General features: G+C 39.6%; 1 protein-coding gene across 1 annotated transcript; it reads right to left on the reverse strand.

The window, feature by feature from the left end:
• Positions 1–4,051: 4,051 nt before the first annotated feature.
• Positions 4,052–16,223, reverse strand: LOC139150062 (putative sodium-dependent multivitamin transporter). The gene is made up of 16 exons (XM_070722214.1): positions 16,081–16,223; positions 13,898–14,086; positions 12,757–12,976; positions 12,268–12,385; positions 11,704–11,771; positions 11,167–11,321; positions 10,695–10,832; positions 10,007–10,092; positions 9,703–9,750; positions 9,329–9,396; positions 8,858–8,946; positions 7,857–7,999; positions 6,106–6,259; positions 5,724–5,829; positions 5,208–5,353; positions 4,052–5,022 (listed from the first exon to the last, which is right to left on the reverse strand). Exons 2-16 carry the CDS (start codon positions 14,032–14,034, stop codon positions 4,692–4,694), a joined length of 2,007 nt encoding a protein of 668 aa, XP_070578315.1. The 5' UTR covers positions 14,035–14,086; positions 16,081–16,223; the 3' UTR covers positions 4,052–4,691.
• Between the last annotated feature and the right edge of the window lie 3,760 nt (positions 16,224–19,983).

Genomic DNA, 19,983 nt, shown 5'->3' on the forward strand with positions numbered 1-19,983 from the left:
CGGTCTTTCACGATAAGCCTCCCACGCACGGTGCACAATAGACAAAACTGCTGATTGCAGCGCGCAGTTTCTTTTCCCAAAACAGCCAATTTTTAATTTATAATCGTGATCGATCCTAGTTTTCGAGCACGCTCATTTTGTTTAGATACACAATGTGCTAAGCTGCATTTTTAGACTTGTGCAAAGTTCGCATTTCTCTCTCTGTGCGAGGGGACCATTTCGCGTCCGCCATTTTGAATCTTGTTCGATAGCCAGCTTTAGAATGGGATGTTGAATTGTGAAATAGGATTTCGAAGTGCATGATGTGTTGTCAAATGAAACTGGGAAGAGCATGTTGAGTTGTAAAATAGGATTTGGAAGTGCATGATGTGTTGTCAAATGAAATTGGGAAGAGCATGTTGAGTTGTAAAATAGGATTTGGAAGTGCATGATGTGTTGTCAAATGAAATTGGGAAGAGCATGTTGAGTTGTAAAATAGGATTTGGAAGTGCATGTTGTGTTGTGAAAAAGCATGTTGAGTTGTAAAATAGGATTTGGAAGTGCATGATGTGTTGTCAAATGAAATTGGGAAGAGCATGTTGAGTTGTAAAATAGGATTTGGAAGTGCATGATGTGTTGTCAAATGAAATTGGGAAGAGCATGTTGAGTTGTAAAATAGGATTTGGAAGTGCATGATGTGTTGTCAAATGAAATTGGGAAGAGCATGTTGAGTTGTAAAATAGGATTTGGAAGTGCATGATGTGTTGTCAAATGAAATTGGGAAGAGCATGTTGAGTTGTAAAATAGGATTTGGAAGTGCATGATGTGTTGTGAAATAGCATGTTGAGTTGTAAAATAGGATTTGGAAGTGCATGATGTGTTGTCAAATGAAATTGGAAGAGCATGTTGAGTTGTAAAATAGGATTTGGAAGTGCATGTTGTGTTGTGAAATAGCATGTTGAGTTGTAAAATAGGATTTGGAAGTGCATGTTGTGTTGTGAAAAGCATGTTGGATTGTAAAACAGATCCGGAATGGCATGTTGTGTTGTAAAATCAAAGTAGTAATTTTGGCATGGATTGGACACCATAGTTACTGAGCCTGACATCGGAAGGAATTTAATTTTTATGTGTCAGTGCCCTTTACAAATTTACCCACATCCGCAATAAAAGCTCCTACTGTAACCACAGGCGCTTGGCACATTGCTGGGATGATAATCGTATTTAATATGTAGAGTTGATTATTTAGTAAAAGAATCACCGTACGTGAGATATTAGTGTAGGCCTATAGGCCTACATGTTGACTGGCATTATACCGAGTGGCTATGGCTGCCTGGCTCGGGCCAGGCGAACGCACTGCATAATCATCAATGTGTAGAATGTCTACATGACTTGATTATTTAATAAAGAATAACGGTACGTGATATTACTGTACATGTCGGCTAGCTTAAACCGAGCGGCTGTAGCTGCAGGGCTTTGGCCCGGCTTTGGCCCGTTGTCCACTGCTGCACAGACATAAACATAAGGCGTGAAAGCTTTTCACCGCCCGATTTCATAAATCAGCGAAATTCAGGATCTCTGAGCGTTTTCGGTGATAAAACTGGTCATCGGTCTGGTGGTTGCATAAACAATCGATCGACTGGCCCTTTTGCCTAAAATCATACCTTACCCTATGCTACTGGCAAGAAATCGTCCTGAAATCGGCTGGGCACACCAACCCAGCGCCGGCCATTTTGAATAAGCTTCCTGCAACGTACGCGTCCAATGAGAGAAGAGCAATTGAAAGACAATACGTCATCTGCCAAGGGTTGTATGCACAGGCGCATACATTGCATGCAGCTCATTCAAAATGGCCGGCGCTGGGTTGGTGTGCCCAGCCGATTTTAGGACGATTTCTCGCCAGTAGCATAGGGTAAGGTATGATTTTAGGCAAAAGGGCCAGTCGATCGATTGTTTATGCAACCACCTGACCGATGACCAGTTTTTATCACCGAAAACGCTCAGAGATCCTGAATTTCGCTGATTTATGAAATCGGGCGGTGAAAAGCTTTCACGCCTTGAGTTTATGTCTGTGCAGCAGTGGACAACGGGCCCAAGCCGGGCCAAAGCCCTGCAGCTACAGCCACTCGGTTAAGCTAGCCGACATGTACAGTAATATCACGTACCGTTATTCTTTATTAAATAATCAAGTCATGTAGACATCTTTTAACATTGATGATTATGCAGTGCGTTCGCCTGGCCCGAGCCAGGCAGCCATAGCCACTCGGTATAATGCCAGTCAACATGTAGGCCTATAGGCCTACACTAATATCTCATGTACGGTGATTCTTTTACTGAATAATCAAGTCGTATATAGACATTCTACATATTAAATACGATTATTATCCAGCAATGTGCCAAGCGCCTGTGACTGTAACTGTAGAGGATGGTTACGATGTCAACAGTTCGTCATTTTCTGGTTGAGAAACTCTGTTTCTTAGTTTGTATCTGATACCCTGAAAGGGATGACATGGTAGTTAGAACTTCACGGAGGAGCACGTCCGACAAACTTTGGGTTTGTCTTGAGTACACTGTTTATCGCCACCGTCCCTCCGCCCACGTGGAGGGACCGTGCTGTCGCTGAGGCCTATCGAAAGTAATTTTCCATAAATACTCGATTAACAACACTGACAACACTTAATTCAAAAGAACAATGAAACAGAACCGTCACGAGGCAGGATATACCACCAATGTGTCACGCACCTTTCACGCTTGGCAATTCGTAGGAGGGACTGTACTCATGCAAATGCTAGGAAAATACTGCAACGCGACACTTGCGGCACCGGAGTCAATCATTTCAATAAAAATAGATACACAGGAAATGAATGGAACAGCAAGCGTCCAAGAGTATGTATGATCTTCAAAAAAGCTGCCGTTACAGTATAGGGGAAAAGTGCGTGACTAGAGCGAGAAACTGACGCTTTCTCGCAATCAGTGAGAATCTGTTCTTATTCTCACTGCTGTCGGTGAGAAATTTTAATCTCCACTGGAGATTGGTGAGAAATGCACTCCTTGGCGAGAATCAAGTGTGAGAACAAATTCTCACCGGTGACAATGGAAATTCACACTAAGTACAGCGAGAATTGAAATTCACTGGCGAGAATCATCAAGACTCGCCGTTCATTGGCGAGAATCAGCAAGACTCCCCATTCATTGGCAAGAATCAGAATTTCAATTCTCACTGTACTTGGTGAGAATTTCCATTCTCACCGGTGAGAATTTGTTCTCACACTTGATTCTCGCCAAGGAGTGCATTTCTCACCAATCTCCAGTGGAGATTAAAATTTTCTCACCGACAGCGGTGAGAATAAGAACAGATTCTCACCGATTGCGAGAAAGCGTCAGTTTCTCGCTCTAGTCACGCACTTTTTCCCTATAGTGTTATAGTTTACACGTAACATGAGCACGAAAATGAAACAGCCGCTTTGACCATAGACCCTCGAGAAACGATTGTCTATGCTTTGACCACATAGTGGAAGGGCTGTTCTTTGACATTGTCACATTTCAGTGTCGGATTGTCCATTTTGAAGACAATACATGGTCGATTTCTGAGCTTTTAAGTTGAGGTGGCAATCACACGAAGCGCGCGCATAGCAAATTATAACGTCAGTGATTGCTACGGTCTAAATTAACGGCCCTTTTTATGTGGAGGGATCGGACCCTTTTCATTAATTTTGTACTCGATCGCACATATCTACGGTTTCTCAACACCGAATCCGGCGCTCAAATTGAAGGAATAGAGAGGGAACGCATTTACGTCAATCTACCGGTACATTGAATTCCTCGAGACGCAGCAAAATAGATCCAACTGATGCAGCGACTTGATCATACATCTTGCTACTCATGGATTAATGTTTGTTCAAAGTATAAAATTTTGTCGTCAGATTGTGGTTCTGAAACAGTTACAAATAACAAAAAGAAACTGTCTTCCCTAAACTTTCTGATTGTGACAATATCTCAATAAATTACGTAGGCCATACGTGCCAACTTGCTCATCATACTCGTAAAATAACAAACTTTACAGGTATACCTGTAATTTTTTTGTAATACAAAATTTATTCCAGTGGACAATTCGTCATGTTAGGTTAGCATGATCCAAGATATAAAACAAAAAGTGTTTATTTTCTATGGAAATCAATTTTAGAATCAACAGTATTCACTTGGTCGAGTTTTAGAAAAAAAAATAACGACAAGGGAAGTAAAGCAAGTCAAAGTATAATGTAAATTAAATGACCAAAAAATGTTCGATTTGGAAACTTAAGATTTACAAAATTATAAAAGGGCACATAAGTATGGACTTTAAAAAAACAGTCTGAATCTGGAAAGTAACAATTATTCTTAATTTCGGGCTTAGTTTTATCAAAGGCTTGTGCTTTCGAAGGTGAGATAATTGCCCGGGCCATTTGCATGCTATAAAGAAGCAGTGTTCTTCTCGTTCCCTATTGTCTCATCATTTATAATCCATAGATGTCTTCTTCAAGTTCTTTATCATCTGAAATATTCTTTTAGAATCGACCGATCAAGAAAGCTTCACCCCTCAAGAAATATGGATTTCTATTGAAACACAGTTATCGTACAGTTCAGTTAACAATCGCTTTCAGAAAGTAGTTTTTGAGTTTTCTTGTTGATGCAGTTGACGTCTTCCGTCTCCTGTTTTTTGTAGTCCAGCTGCCATATTAGAACCATGTCCGCTCGCTGCCGTCTTCCATGATCTCCGTGGTCGACTCTTCGTGAAATCCTAAATTGTCGTGAGACACAGGGTCACGTTGACGTAATCTGGATTTCAGGACTGTTCCAGATACGTCATCGCCGTCGTCGTAGGCGGCATTTTGAAGATCATCATTGGTCGAACTTTGGACCATGGTTGTTATTGTCATGGCACTGGTACTGCCTGGAATTTCAGCTTCTTCATCCTTTTCGCTCTCTTTTCCATCCTTGTCTTCTTCTTCTTCTTCTTCTTCTTCGTCGTCGATCTTGTACTTTGTTATTGATTTCCAATCTTTTGGTCTGATAAAGGAACAAGCAAAGATTAAAATGGTGCATGGTATCGTGACGAACTGAGGACATCGTTGGCTGCTGGATGTTTTGATGGTGGTATCACAACAATGGTTATAACGATGACATTGGTTGCCATGATAATGACGATGATATCTGCATGTCGCATTACCGGATGTATCTCTCATTTGTTTTACCTGAGGCATGTTGCTAGCAAGGCAGGGTCAATGTTCTTTGACAGCTCCCGTTCTGTCTTGGAGAAAAGTCTGTGGATTTCGCTGAACAAGATTCCACAAATTATTGTAATGGAACAGCTCCATGTACTGTACCACATGAACGACAACTATTGAGAGAGAGAGAGAGAGAGAGAGAGAGAGAGAGAGAGAGAGAGAGAGAGAGAGAGAGAGAGAGAGAGAGAGAGAGAGAGAGAAATGACACATATTGAAGACATACTGGCCGATAGAGAACAGAGACAGATACATACAGTTTGATTGGCTACGACGTTTCCCTTATGCAAGTAAAACAGCTACGTTCACCACATGAAGTAGAAGTGACACGGAATACTTCAAATTCATACAATTAGGCGCCCGGTAAATAGTTGAAGAGTGACGTCAGAAGTGAGTCTGTTCGGGGTCTGTTCAAACAAATTCGAAAACAAACTTGTGAGTCGACAATTTCCCTGCATTCAGCCTTTACCACGAGAGTCCTTTTACCGAGTAAATTCTGAGGACTTCATCCAGTTCGTCGGCATAGATAACAGCGCCGACTACAACCCAACATCCCATGGTGAACCCTACCAATATACCGAAGAAAACACCCCTGGAATAGAAAAAAGTACTGCTGAATAAACATAGACACAGAGAGTCAACGAGAAAGACTACCAGAGACATTACAAAGAGAGACTTGGAAACAGAAGGCGAAACCGAAACCGAATAATGGTGACTTTTATGTCCAGGCGGTTTTAGTCTAAAATGTTAGAGGTTAAGTTGTTTTCACCCTGCTCTTCGTATAGCATTATGTACATTACTGAAAGTTAAGGTATTGTTTTTCATTCAATCAATGTTTTATTTTTGCTTCGACTAACTGACGTCTTACCACTTCGTTGCTCGCTTGTACAGCATTCCCAACAGGTACGTTGCAGTAACCGGTCCCCCAGCTGTACCGAAGATGGCGTTGCTAATGGCAACAAGAGATTCCATATTTGTTGCCAGCCAGGATAAGAACAGCGCCAACAATCCGTACCCAACGGCTGGAATCAGAATTATACCCGACATGAACATCTGTGCATCCATGTGTGCACGTAAATAGGAAACATCAAACAGTAGATTGTGTCTTATCATGGAACACGACAAACTGTCATGGTGTTCTATTTTGAATATTTGTTATTTCTCATCTGGGACTACACTCCCTACATGTCAGTCTGTGTTGTGTGGTAAAGATTGATTGACTTATTGATTGATTGATTGATTGACAGGTAAGTTGCTAGGGTGTTAAGGTATGTGCCTCGGGGAGAAATATTTGTAGTCTTAATTTTTTCCAATATTTTCCGGTCTACCGCGGGGTGGCTCATTTTGAAGCTCTTGGAGTAAATAAAGTTTTCGTCCTCTCAGTTTGTTTTGAAAATCGAAATGTTAGAGTTAACATGGAAATGGCGGCCACTTGGAACAATTGTCGATATTTGCAAAATTTTTAGGTAATTTGTTTCTCTCGTACCAACATTTGCAGAGTTACCCCCGACTTTCATTCATGATTTCGAAAGAAAACGATAAAAAATATCCTTTAGAAAAAATGCCCTTTAGAAAAATTGCTCAAAAATGTTAAGTTTTCACTTTCGAGGCTCGCACTACCTTTTAGACTTTCGGAAAGACCGAAAGACTGTCGGAAAGGGGGAGGTGAGGTAGAGGGTCACATTTTAGACAGGAAGATAGGGGCAGGGTCACATTTTATAGTACAGGTGTGCCCGGAATTCCCCCTGCCCACCCCCTGTAATTACTGAAGGCTCCCTTAACACTGTTTATTGCAATCTTTGATGTGACATGAGACATCGACTTCAACACTCACCAAACAGCTAATAAGTTACATCAAATCATGCTCTGCATTTGATCGATTAAGAAGCCGTCTCAACCCATCCCATCTAAAAGTGTACAAATCAGTGGCTAGAAGCAGACTTTGCATTTAATAGACTTTCTGGTTAATTTTTTTCCTGACAGCGGAAAGAATAATGCTTTCTGTTCAACCGTTTGCACTCTATGCCTAACCACTACAGGAAAGATCGTTACCATATTAAAAACAATCCAAACGAAACGTAATTCATTGAAGGTTGTATAGCTCGCTCCTGAAACTTCACATCACACGACCTGATTCGGTTAAAGACTTCAACTTTTGCTCAGAGTTTCCTCAAGGAATTTTTCAACCGCTCTCTTTCAAAACCAAAAATTAAAAAAACGTGCACCGTGCAATTTTTTGTACCAGAGAAACAAATTACCCAAGATTCACTGATATTTCAAATTCAAAATGGCCGCCATCCCTTGTTAACTCTATGGGGAAAAATAAAATTTTCGAATTTCGAAAAACTAAGCGGATGCAAAGTCTTCATACACCAAGGCTTCAAAATAAGCCCCCACAAGTGGTAGATCAGAAAAGAATTGTAAAAATTTGAGAGTCTGCATAGCTGTCACCGAGGTACATAAAGGCTGCTGTATTTAAGGTCAGTGAAGTGTACAATTTGAATGATATGAAATAAGTTTAGAAAACAGTAAACCATGGATATTGTTCACAAACATGTTAAGTTAGCGAATATTCCGGTTCAGATGAATGCACTAAACATGATGTAAGCTCATACTCACTGAGGATTTTCGAAGCCACTGTGTCGACTTTGTCATTGACATAGATAGGTTTGCCAGTACGTTTGGCTCTCCATTGTCGCCATGGTTTGACATAGTCCTCCAGAGTCACAGCTACCATTGCGTTGAGAAGCGATGAAACGGTACTGGTGCGTTTGTATGGTGATGGACAACAATCGTTACATGGAACGAGGCATAGACATTTTTCAGTTATTGCATTGTCCCTATGATCTCGCGTAACGATCTCAAAGAGACGTTGCTATGGACGAGTCGATTGGCGTAACTTGCACCTCAATGTCATAATTATTGTTCATTTCTCATTTCTATGTAGCTCAGCTGCATCTTACAAGAATGTGTCTACACGTCCGTTCGTCCATCCATCTACAAACCATCTATCTATCTACTTGTCTGACTGTCGATCTGTATATCTGTGTATAAGTCTGTCTAAAGTGTCTTGATTTGTCCCTTTCATTTGCTAGAATTGGGGGAAATTTCCTCCGTTCCTTCTCTCCCTGCCATCTGTCAACCTCTCTGTCTCCTCCCTCCGACTTTGCAGTCTGTCTCTGCATGTTTGTTCCTCTTCCTGTCTGCCTCTGTAAAATTGTTTCTCTCGAGCTTTCTGTCTCTATTTTTCTATCCCGCAACGTTGTTTGTCTAAGTCTGTCTGTCTGTTTATGTCTCCGTGCCCCTTCTCTGTTTGTCTGTCAGTGTATGTCGGTCTGTCTGTCTTTCTCTCTGTCTCCGTCTCTGTCTGTCTCTGTCTTCCGTCTGTCTTTCGTCTGTTTGTGTCGTGCATGTCTCTGTCTTTCCCCTGTCTGTCTGTATGTATGTCTGTCTGCCTCCCTCCCTCCCTCCTCTCTCTCTCTCTCTCTCTCTCTCTCTCTCTCTCTCTCTCTCTCTCTCTCTCTCTCTCTCTCTCTCTCTCTCTCTCTCTCTCTCTCTCTCTCTGCGCCACCAAAGAACTAGGAATATCGGAACTTAGTCATGGATTTATCATCCCTTACCTTAGCGCTCCTGCAAAGATGCAAGAAACAAAGAGACCTTGAAAACCAGGTATATGACCGAATTGTTCACTGACAAAGTAGATTAATATCTAGTCGAAAAATGAAAATGAATGTGACTAAATGAACATCACCTGATAATTTGATAAGAATTCACCCAATTTGATAAGAATTCACAATGAATGGCGAATGACACAGAATTAAAAACAACAGCTGGGCCTATGTCGTTAAGACAACATTATTATTTTACACTTCATTGCGATAGCAATTATCAAACTTGCAGGAATACCAGAATTTCAAGAAGCTAGGACGTAATGATGTAAGGGGAAGAGCCACCGGTCTCAATATGACAACGCTATGATGAAGAGGAGAGCATTGTTTATTTTGTCAGGAAAATCGGAGGTCTTCTGTTTTCTCAGGCTAGTTCTGTTATTCAAATTACTTTAATAGGTCAAAATTACAGCTGGTACAAACCTGGTCGGATTCGGTGTAGTCCGGTTCATACCGAGGTGGGTGTCCGTCGTACGATTTATATGTCGATCCTGCGAAAAATAAGTTCTGAATGCGGGTTAGATATTTCATTGATAGGTTACGTTTCTCCTCGCTATGTCGCTAGGATTGAAGGCAAGCCAAACATCCCCCCAAAACAACAACAACAACAGTAACAAAAACAAAAACAACAACAACAACAGTAAAAGAAGACACAAAATAACATTCGCCTATCAGCGACAATTTTCGTGCCCGTAGTTTTAGTAAAATCTGTGTGCAAAATTGACAAAAACTTCCTTCCAGTTCAAGTAAGGCCATGTCCATGTTGCCAATGAGGGCGCTCGCCTATTGTTACATACCAGGAGGAAATGTAGCGTTCACAGCAGGCTGGTAGGCCATCAGTTTGTCTGTAAGACAAAAATATATATACATACATTCGATATTTGCTTTATGGCGATAAATTTGCAATGTTTCAGGGCATAATTGTATAAAGTACACAACGCTTGACTAGTAAAAAGCCTTAGATGAATGTTCAATGCTCGTAGTGTTTGAGTGGTCTCTCTACAGACGATATGAGGAGGGAGGATAAAGATGATCCATGTTGTCCGACCTTTCATTAATTAATTAATCAGTATGCGAGTTCTGACGAATCTGGATACTTACTATTGTAATATGCGTACATAACGACGCCTGTGCTGTACACAATCGGCTGAAACACGCATTGGAAAGGCAAGTTGTACATGACCCCTCTGAAAAAAGTAAAAAAGTAATTGAGTTAGATAATCAAATCGGTCAAAAATACTATGTAAATATACGCGATACATGTAGAAAAAACTACACTGATGACCTGCATGCGCAGAATATAGCGAAGTGTCACTGTCTCATATTTGAAATAGCAATTTTAGGGTCTTAAAATTTACGTTAGATTACATGTAGAATTAGGAGATAAGGCTTCACTTCAAGCTGAGTCAATCACCTGTTCTATGCCACACCTTTCGGCTTGACGTCATAGAGAAATGTCACATTCCTACAGAGGACAAACAGCACCTATAAATTCTGGCAAAGTAAAAAACCTGTACAAATATGTATAGTTTTTGGGAGAAGATTATTTTTTTAGATTTCAAAACGGTTCAATGGTCCCTTAGTGGAGGGACAGTGATTTGATTTAATGCTTGCTACTTTAAAGTGATCATGACGTTTTACGAAATGTCCGCAAAATTTTCTCGCTGCAGCTTGGTCTCACGGTTGGGCTCTATCTAGTAAACATTTTGATAAACAGTATTTATTCAGGGCGAGTAATAATGTCGAACCGAAATCGTCATAATAGACTTGAAAAGTGAGTGGCGCTTACTTTTGTGATTCCTTCAGATTGACGGATGACAGGAAACGTTGAATGCCTGTCTGACTAGTCAACAAGGCAAGAAAGTTCATGCCGCCACCGATGAAGCAGTTGAAGAAGGTCACCCTCTCGGTTACGTCAAACGGAACACTGGAGTTAATCAGGTAAATAAAAACAAACATAATAAACCTAACAACTACAACAACAACAACAACAACAACAAAGAATAAAGCGACTTATTTAGCCTTCTTTTTGCGACTCTAATATTTAATCCCCTTCAAACAGTTACGTTCTTTTTGAAATTACCTAGACACCATTACAGCACAGGCCTAATAAACGCAAAGGCATCTCCATCATGTAAGCACTCACAAAAAAGTCATACATAGCGAATTCACACAGCATTCCTATACTCGCTAGAATACTAAGGCCAATACGTCCCAGCCCCCCCCCCCCGCCCAAATTTTTGCCTCCCACTACTACTTACTACCAGACATTAAGTCGGTCATTCTCGTAGTTGTAATTCCATACATAGGATATGCCACCAGCTTCTATTGTCCCAAGGATCAAGACCAGGAAGATACTGAGCAAAATCACGATGAATAGGAAGACACTTGTCCAAATAACGGCCTTCATCCCTCCCTGCAACCAAAGAGCGAATATTTCTGAACAATGTCATATATTACCGATAAGGATTTCTCTAACCAATGGCGAAAGTATTATTTTCCCTTTTTATGAAGAGTCATTCATAAATTACAGTATCTGTTTCATAAAGTTTGACTTGCTTTACATCGGTCATTTTCGATGATAGGTGATGACTACCCGACCTACCCCATAATTTCATCTGCAAGACTTTTTTGATGTGATAGACATTCATGGCCTACACAACCACAAAAATTGCCAACATTTGATGTGAGACAATTTGAATAAGGAGAGACGTTTGCCGCGCGCATGGCAATAGCCAACTTAGATATCGCAACACGTGTGACAATAGCCTCGGTCAGTGGATAAAACAAAAACCTACCAAGGATGTATAGAGAGTGCATATGAGCGCCGTGAAGACGACGCTCGTCCATATCTCAATACCCATCACTGTGAGTAAGGGAGAAACGAAATAAGTTAGATAAGATAAGTAACCGCATTGTGGCCATAGATACCCAGTGTTAAAACTAGAATGAATTACGATGTCGCCCTCATTCGTGTGAACTCGTGGTTCTACACTTTTCTCTACATGCTAGACATGCTCTTCTTGGTCTTACTCACAGAAAAGATTATTTGCAGCAAATTCTATACGAATGTCGTTCGCCTAGCACGTCGTCATCTTCTTGGTCTCTTTATCTCACGACAGAATTCAACCGGCGCATTTCCATATTGGTATACATGCCCTTGTCAAAAGTTACAAATATATGTTCGTAAAACTCAGCGCAAATCAGTCGTACAAGTCACATGTCGGATTAATCTGTCAATTTCATCGTGTTTCCTCACATCTGATGCTTCACATGCTACGTGGCAATGACCGGGCTTGATAAGCGGGTTCAATTTATATACAAAGATGTCTGGCGACGTTTAACCCGAATCTGCGCCATACCTGCGTCGAACGCCAAAGCGGGACCAATTATTACTATTGCAATGTAGAACGCCGTTAGAACGAAGAACAGTATCGAACAGAGCAACCTGGTCCAGAAATTGAACCGCCACTCCACATACTGAAAAAGATAACAGAAAGCCTGAGATATTGAAAAGTTATTTCGACAATACTAGCTTGTAATCGGGCTTGTCGAGAACTGAAAGCGTAACTCCTGTGCATTAATGTCGAACAAAATACGACAAGTTATAGCACACATGATTACCTGAAGAGGATGACTTGCAATTTTACAGTAATGGGTAAGCTTCCACGAGTACATACATGTTGTACAGGTATATGTTGTGACTTGGACCTTTGTTTAGCTAAAGATGTAGATCTATGTGGGCCAGAAAGTGGGTCGCACAGTGTCCGATGTCAGTCTTTCTGTGTCTCTGCCTGTCTGTCTCTCTGTCTTCGTCTCTCTGTCAGTTGATGTACGGCTTTAATACTTACTTGGTAGGCGCTCACAAGCGGCAAACCGTAGAAGACGGGCACAAAGAGAAACGCCGTCAAGGGATACACCCAGAAAAAGGCAAAGAAATATGCGCCATAGCCTAGACCATACAAGTAGGTTTCGGCGGGGTATCCCAACAGCGTTATTGGCGACATGAACGACACCAGTAGAGACATAGCAATAGGCAGTGCAGTCGTCGTTCTAGATGTCACCAAGAATCTAAGAAAATATAAGAAGTAAGAGGACATTTGACAGAGAGATTGAAGCTACGCGCAGAATTGCCGAATTCCTTACAATGCGTGTTTCACTTGAAAAAGTGTGAAAATGTTGGAATCGTCGGCAAAAAGCCTAAAGTCAAAAACCTTCTCCCGCAGAGATATGCAACTGTAACACAAACAATTAAAAGAGGGGCCTCTAAAGAGGATGAAATGTCCTGTGCAACATATAACAAGAATACGTATATATGTAGACAAGCCGTGGTGTCGAGTGCCGAGCATGTACTCTCATAACAGACTCATTGCTCGAAATTATCAAATTATCAATATCTGTGAAAAACAATAATTTCTTGCCATAACACTCGACCCAGGCTTCAAAACAATTGTCTATGTGTTAATTAACATTTTTAATGCCATCCCATGATTTCGGATGAATGGTGAAACGCTGATATACGCGTGAAAACTTGTAATTGCATAAGAATTCATATGCTGAAAGCAAGAAAACATATCTTATCTGGAAGCATCCCTTCCGTGGCCAAGGCGTACTCTGACACATTAACGCCTCATTAGCTGTATCTTGTTTTTGATTTTTATCATTGTTTTTGATAAGGTGGCTTGACATAAAACGCAACTTACGTAAAAACGCTAAGTGTAAGCACGAAATGTTTTTAAAGCATCGAGTACGAACGTACAACTTTATACCTAAAAAATTTTCGAGTTGCGACGCAAATATGTACGTATATAAAAGGTATAGTGTCTGAATTTTAATCAACCAAATCCATCCCCAAGAACTGTAATAATGACATTTTCAAAGACAATATGGCTGAATGACGGAAATCCAAAACACCTCAGTCTCTGAAGATTGGATGGTAAGTTTTGGTAAGTAAAATGCAAAATGATACAACTCTAACGGGTTGAAACTTACTGTTGAGTGCTTTTTTGACCTCCGCCTTTACAGCCATACCACAATCCCTGGGCCGTCACGAAGACCAGGATGACAATGAATATAATATAATCCAATGCCACCATGGGCTGAGGTTCAGAAACACTCCCCGCCGCCATGTTGGTTTGCAAAGATGAAGACTTTACGACCCTTACTACCTGGAAACAGTCGCTGAATAAATATAATTGAAGTTATTATCTCGGATTTTATCAACAAACTGTCGCAATACAAAGGATGAGAAAGAGAGGAATTGATTAATGCATTTGGGAATAGTTCAGCCGTTTACAATCAAACAGACAAACTTTATTAATGATTGAACTCATGACGTCTTGTACTGATAAAACGGCAACTTGGCGTAATGAGGAACTAGACTATGAAAAATGTATATCTAGGCATACGTCACTCTGTTTTTCGTTCATAGACACGAATTGGTATTTTTCGACTTAGCTTTCAGAGAAGGATTCACTCACAGTTGATCAGTTGCTGTGTTATTTATTTATTTTCGACCAACCAGTGTACAGAGGGTTGTACAGTTGTTACAAATATAAAGATAACTATATGCGTGTGTCCACATCCTAAGTCGTAAGATTATATTTATCCCGATCGCTTTCTCAATGTCAGTAACGAAACTGAACCAACGAAACGTTTGTAAACGAAAGAAGTTTTCACCCTGATGATACATCATGTCACGTTCAAGGTAGAATACGCTTCGAGTACAGATTTTCGGATTCTATTTCAAACTGTAATCCTTTGGTCTACCTGTTGTTGGCGATCATTTTGAAGGTCATCCGACCAAATAAAATTTTCTCCTATTAATTTTTGTGATGATCGAAGATTTTAAAGTTAATAAGGATGGCGCCCTTTTCGAATTTCATGTGTCGGTAAATAACAGGCAATTGTTTTCTCTCTAGTACCAAATTTTGCACGATCATCCCTGATTTCTATTGTTTATTTCGAAATGCAATGGCTTATAAAGTTTCTTTTAGGAAGGTTTTGGCGAACGTGTAAACCTTTCAGTTTCGACTCGGAGGTACGAACTACCTTAAGGAAATGTATCACAAAATTACGAAACGAACTCATCACTTGTATCTACCCTAAGATGAGCTCTTTGACCCATGATTCACCACTGAGTGGTACCGACCGAGTTACATCAGAGTGATACCGACCTAGTTCCATTATTTATTTTGCCTTCAAAGGACAGCGACGAATATGAGATAAAGAGTTGGCCTTCAGATCTATTGCAATCCGTCGAATAATATCGATGGGGTTTTTTTTCGGTCAGAATTCAGGCAACCTGTATTTACTAACATGTTGTTCAGATCTCTAAGTGCCCAATCTATTACTGCGCGTGAAGTCGAGTTTTCCTTCAAAGAGACAATAGCCGTAACTCGTAAACTTTGCACAGTTTATAAGCATACTTCAAAGTTCTCTCCTCGCCCCCACTTAGTGTATTGAATACTAAGTATTAGCTTCGCAAACACAACAGATTGTGCAAAACATACATATTCGATGATATAAATTACTAACATAATTCTAGTCCGGACAGAAAACCAGTTACGGAATGGCATTTGGAAGACATTACTCTATTTCACAATCAGAATAAAGACAGTGGCATTGTTTTGTAAACGCTGAGCTACAGCTGAAGGACTCTCAGAATATCGTACAAGGTCATATCAAGGTGGGAATGATAACAATGGATATCTGTTGTGAAGAGACAAAGATTGAATTCGGCCACGAACCGTTTGACATTATTGGCTCGTGATTCCGTCAGCCCATTTGTCGATGCTAGGTCAATTCGGTTAAAAACAGACGTGATGAAGTGTAAAGTGTCTTACATACAATAATATTTTGATAAACTTAATCTCGAAGACCTTTGCCGCAAACATTTATTATCATGATTTCCAAATTTTTGCCTTGCTATGACATGCATAAATACGGCGATCTATTCTGACTGGATTTGCTAGTGACCGTGTATCAAGTCATGGTGTTGTGTGTCACGGGCTGTAGGTCAATGTCATGCTGAGTTCATTGATTTGACCAGAGAATGGTTCGACTTTACAAGTGCATGACCAAACTTATCAGACAAGCATACTTTTTAACTTCCTTGCAAAACCGATTTCAAATCACTTAAAAAAAGGAGGGCGTCAAATCACCCTCTACCCTACCTGTTCAGTCCGTATCCTTCGACTTCAACAGTTCGGTTCTCTTCCTCTCACAACTATTGCCTTCCGTTTACAGAGGAAGACAAGACCCGGGGATCCGTACGACCATGTTCCCCAAACTGACAAAGTTAATTGATAGAGGCGGTCACGCGATCGGATTTGTCATTGAAATGAGCTGCGTCATCCCTCTTTGTTTTTTTTTCTCCAAATAATTGACCTGAGTCGATATCTTCACACATAGGTTAAATTCCATTTATTTCATTTCCATGATATCTTGCCAAGGCATTGTAAAGCCCATCACTCATCGGCTAGCCCTAGAAAAACCCAATTGACCCTGGTTTCGCCCGCTTTATTGTATGTTCCCTCTCGAACTCTGCTTCGAATTAGATTTGCCATCGTTTTACATAATTCAGTAAATTCTCCATCGGATTCGAACACACAGCGGACGGTAATATATTCAACTGGCGAAGACAACAGCGGTAGAAGACACTTGGCTAAAAATCCCAACCTCAAATATCAGGTAGTTCAACAACCGGGCTAAAAGTTGTTACAATTTTCTGACCGTGACCCCCCCCCCCCCCCCACACGCTGCGAACTTATTAAGGTAGAACGCGCCCCTGGGACACAAATTTGGACTCTCAAACTTTTACAATTCTTTTCTGATATACCACTTGTTGGGGTTTATTTTAAAGCTCTTGGTGTAAAAAAACTTGTCACAGGCTTAGTTTTTCGAAATTCGAAAATTTCATTTTTCTCCATAGAGTTAACACACGGATGGCGGCCATTTTGAATTTTGAATATCGGTAAATCATTAGTTATTTTGTTTCCCTAGTACCAAAATTTGCACGGTGACCCCAAATTTTTATTCTTTATTTTGAAAGAAAATGGCTGAAAGATTCCCCAAGGAAAGTTTTGGCAAAAGTTTAAGTATTTAACTAACCGAGGCGCGAACTACCTTAAAGGCAAACTGATGCTCCTCGGGACAGACTCTTAAATTTTAACAATCCTTTTCTGATCTACCACTTGTGGTAGCTCATTTTAAAGCTCTTGGAGTAAGAAAAATTTTCACGGTCTTACTTTTTCGAAATTCGAACATTTATTTTTAGCTCCCATATATGCATATGTATATATGCAAATGGGAGGTATTCGTATAAGGTGGAAAAATGTCGTCTGTATGTATGTATGTATGTACGTATGTATGTATGTATGTATGTCCGTCCTCATCAAAAACTCCTAAACCGTAGCACCTACTGTCTTAGTATTTGGTGTACAGGTGCACCTAGGGGTGGAGATGTGAATTTGTTCAAATGAACATGTCAGTGCCAAAAATATGCAAATGAGGGGGATAAAAAGGAAAAATCTGCAAATGGCTAAACTTAGTAAGCATTGGTCAGATTTGGTTGAAACTTGGTATGCAGATTTCTTTAGGTATTCTAAATTATGTGTGCAAAAATTGGGATGAAATTTGCATGTTTGTATTTTTAGGGTATTTTTTCCTTTTTTAGTCAAAAAATCTTGTTCTCTGAAATCGCTCGTCTGATTGCTATGAAACTTAATATTCATGTTCCTCAGTATCATGACCTCAGTCATGCTTGTACAAATTGTATTGATATTGTCATATTTGTAATTTTGGGGCAATTTTCCCAATTTTTGATAAAAAAAATTTTTATCCAAAAACTACTGATTTGATAGCTTTGATATTTGGTATACAGGTATCTAAGATTAATCTCAATATAATATATTGAAGGTATGTTGAAACTGGCAATTTTTATTTTATTTTGGGGCAATTTTTGCCTTTTTTGGTCAAAAAAATTTTCTCCTAAAACTTCTGATCTGGTAGCTTTGATATCTAGTGTACAGGTTCCTAGGGTTTATGTTAATTAGATATATTTAAAATTAGGATGACATCTGCAATTTTGTATTTTGGGGGGCAATTTTTTTCATTTTTGGTAAAAAAAATTGTTTCTCAAAATTTACCAGTCTGATTGCTTTGATATTTAGTAAACCAGTTCTTAGGGTTTTTGTTAATAAGATATATTGAAATTAAGTTGAAATCCGGAATTTTGAATTTTTGGGGCAACTTTGCGAAACTGTTAGTGTTACTGGGATATCTTTCATTTTGTATTTTTAAGATTTTTTTTGGTAATTTTATACCTACTGGAACTAAGAGTATATAATGTGGTGATTTAGTAAGCATTCGATATGGTAAACTGTATTTGGTGTTGAAATGCAGTAAAAAAATCCTGGCAGATTTTGAAAAAATTCCAAACAAATGCCAATAAAAAATTCAGCCAGAGAAGGTTTGACAAAAAGAAAAGATGGGAGAGTGGGGAAAAAAGAATGTACAATGGATTGGATAAAAAAGATAATGTACCTCATCGATCTTCCAGACACCGTCCTTATCAAATGGTCCACCCCGATGTTTTTTTGTGCGCAATTAACCATGCAGTGTATTTTAGTTTAAGATGTCAAGTTAGGTAAGGATTCGAAAGGAATAGTCAAGTTCACCACAGTTTAACTTTATCTCTTGTGTCATCATCCTTGTGTAATTGGTTAAGTTTGTAAGTTGTTCCAGATGTGGATGCACCAGCTGTTCTGGAAGAAAACAATGTTTACTTTTCCATGTAGGGTTTCTGAGTTGATGATTGTATGTTGAAATTTCTCCATGTATCTGGTGTATGGGCAAAGTGTAAACATTGGTTGCATGTTATGTATTTCAGTCTGTGTCAAATATTGTAAATGAAAAAATCAAGAACAGTTTGCTGTGTGCTTGTAAAAGATAACATATTTGTCAATACATAAACTGCCTTGCAGATTGATTGTCTTAAAGATTATCACAGAAGTAGAAAAGGAAAAGAAACTAATCAAATTGCTGTAACATATTCACTCTCAGTGCCTGTATAGGCCTATACTTGACTATTTTATGATTACTTTCAGCTGTTTATTTTATCTTTGCTACTCTCCATGGGCCAAGGCACACTTTGGGTCAATGTCATCACTCTGTGCCAGTCTGTGTATGTCAGTCTGTCTGTATATGTATGTCCATGTTTCATACAATTGTTGACTTGTTTTGATAAATATATGGGAGCGAACAGTGATGTTGTCACTATTTTTCCCTATAGAGTTAACATAGGGACGGCGGCTATTTTGAATTTCAAACACCGGTAAATGTTAGTAGATTTGTTAGTGGCCGTTAGTTTTTTTATTCTTGATTGGTAAGAGTATAGCTTAAAATTCATTAAGGAAAATTTGAGCAAAACTTTAAAAGTCTTTCACTTTAGAGACGCATACTACCTTAAAGAAACCCTCACAGATACTATCGTACGATACATCGCACACAACTTCCATCGAAAATATCGCGAAACTGGGCTTCAGATAGATTCGCACTTACGGTTACAACTCTTACTGTTCGCCTTCCAGTGTGCATAGTAAAATGCGGAAAAAATATTGCACCAGTGGATTTCAGTAGCCGACCAGTTTTTAACGGTGACGAGGGTGAGTGCCTATTTCTCTGTGCCATGGCAACCATCCAGATTGGCACGATGACAATAAAACACTTTTTGTTGGAATCATTGCCACCATTAGTTTGACACTGACGAATTCAATCTAACCAATTATCCATCTGGTACAGCCAATCAATGCCACGAACTCTCGGAAGGCCTACCATGTTCAACCTCAAAGTTCAACCACATGCAAAAACCAGATATGAACTGAAAATGCTCACGTGTTTAATTATATGTTGCAGTTATGTGTAAATTTGAACCTTTGCCACATGTTTGCAACTTCATTGAAAGTGTTATGATCAACATAATGAATAATATTCACCACAGATTAATTTTAAATCCAAGTATATATCCTCAATCAGGAAAGCTCATTAAAATATGCAAATTAGGAATTGACTGAAAT

Source organism: Ptychodera flava, chromosome 14, assembly GCF_041260155.1.
Source record: "Ptychodera flava strain L36383 chromosome 14, AS_Pfla_20210202, whole genome shotgun sequence".
NCBI classification, from domain to species: Eukaryota; Metazoa; Hemichordata; class Enteropneusta; family Ptychoderidae; genus Ptychodera; species Ptychodera flava.

Excerpts from the sequence above, each read along its gene's own strand:
- LOC139150062 (XM_070722214.1), bottom strand. The coding sequence starts at position 14,034 with ATGGCGGCGGGGAGTGTTTCTGAACCTCAGCCCATGGTGGCATTGGAT. Across the intron at positions 12,977-13,897 it reads GGTCAAAAAAGCACTCAACA|ATTCTTGGTGACATCTAGAA; the intron begins GTAAGTTTCAAC and ends ATATTTTCTTAG. Across the intron at positions 9,397-9,702 it reads GAACGCTACATTTCCTCCTG|GATCGACATATAAATCGTAC; the intron begins GTATGTAACAAT and ends TATTTTTCGCAG.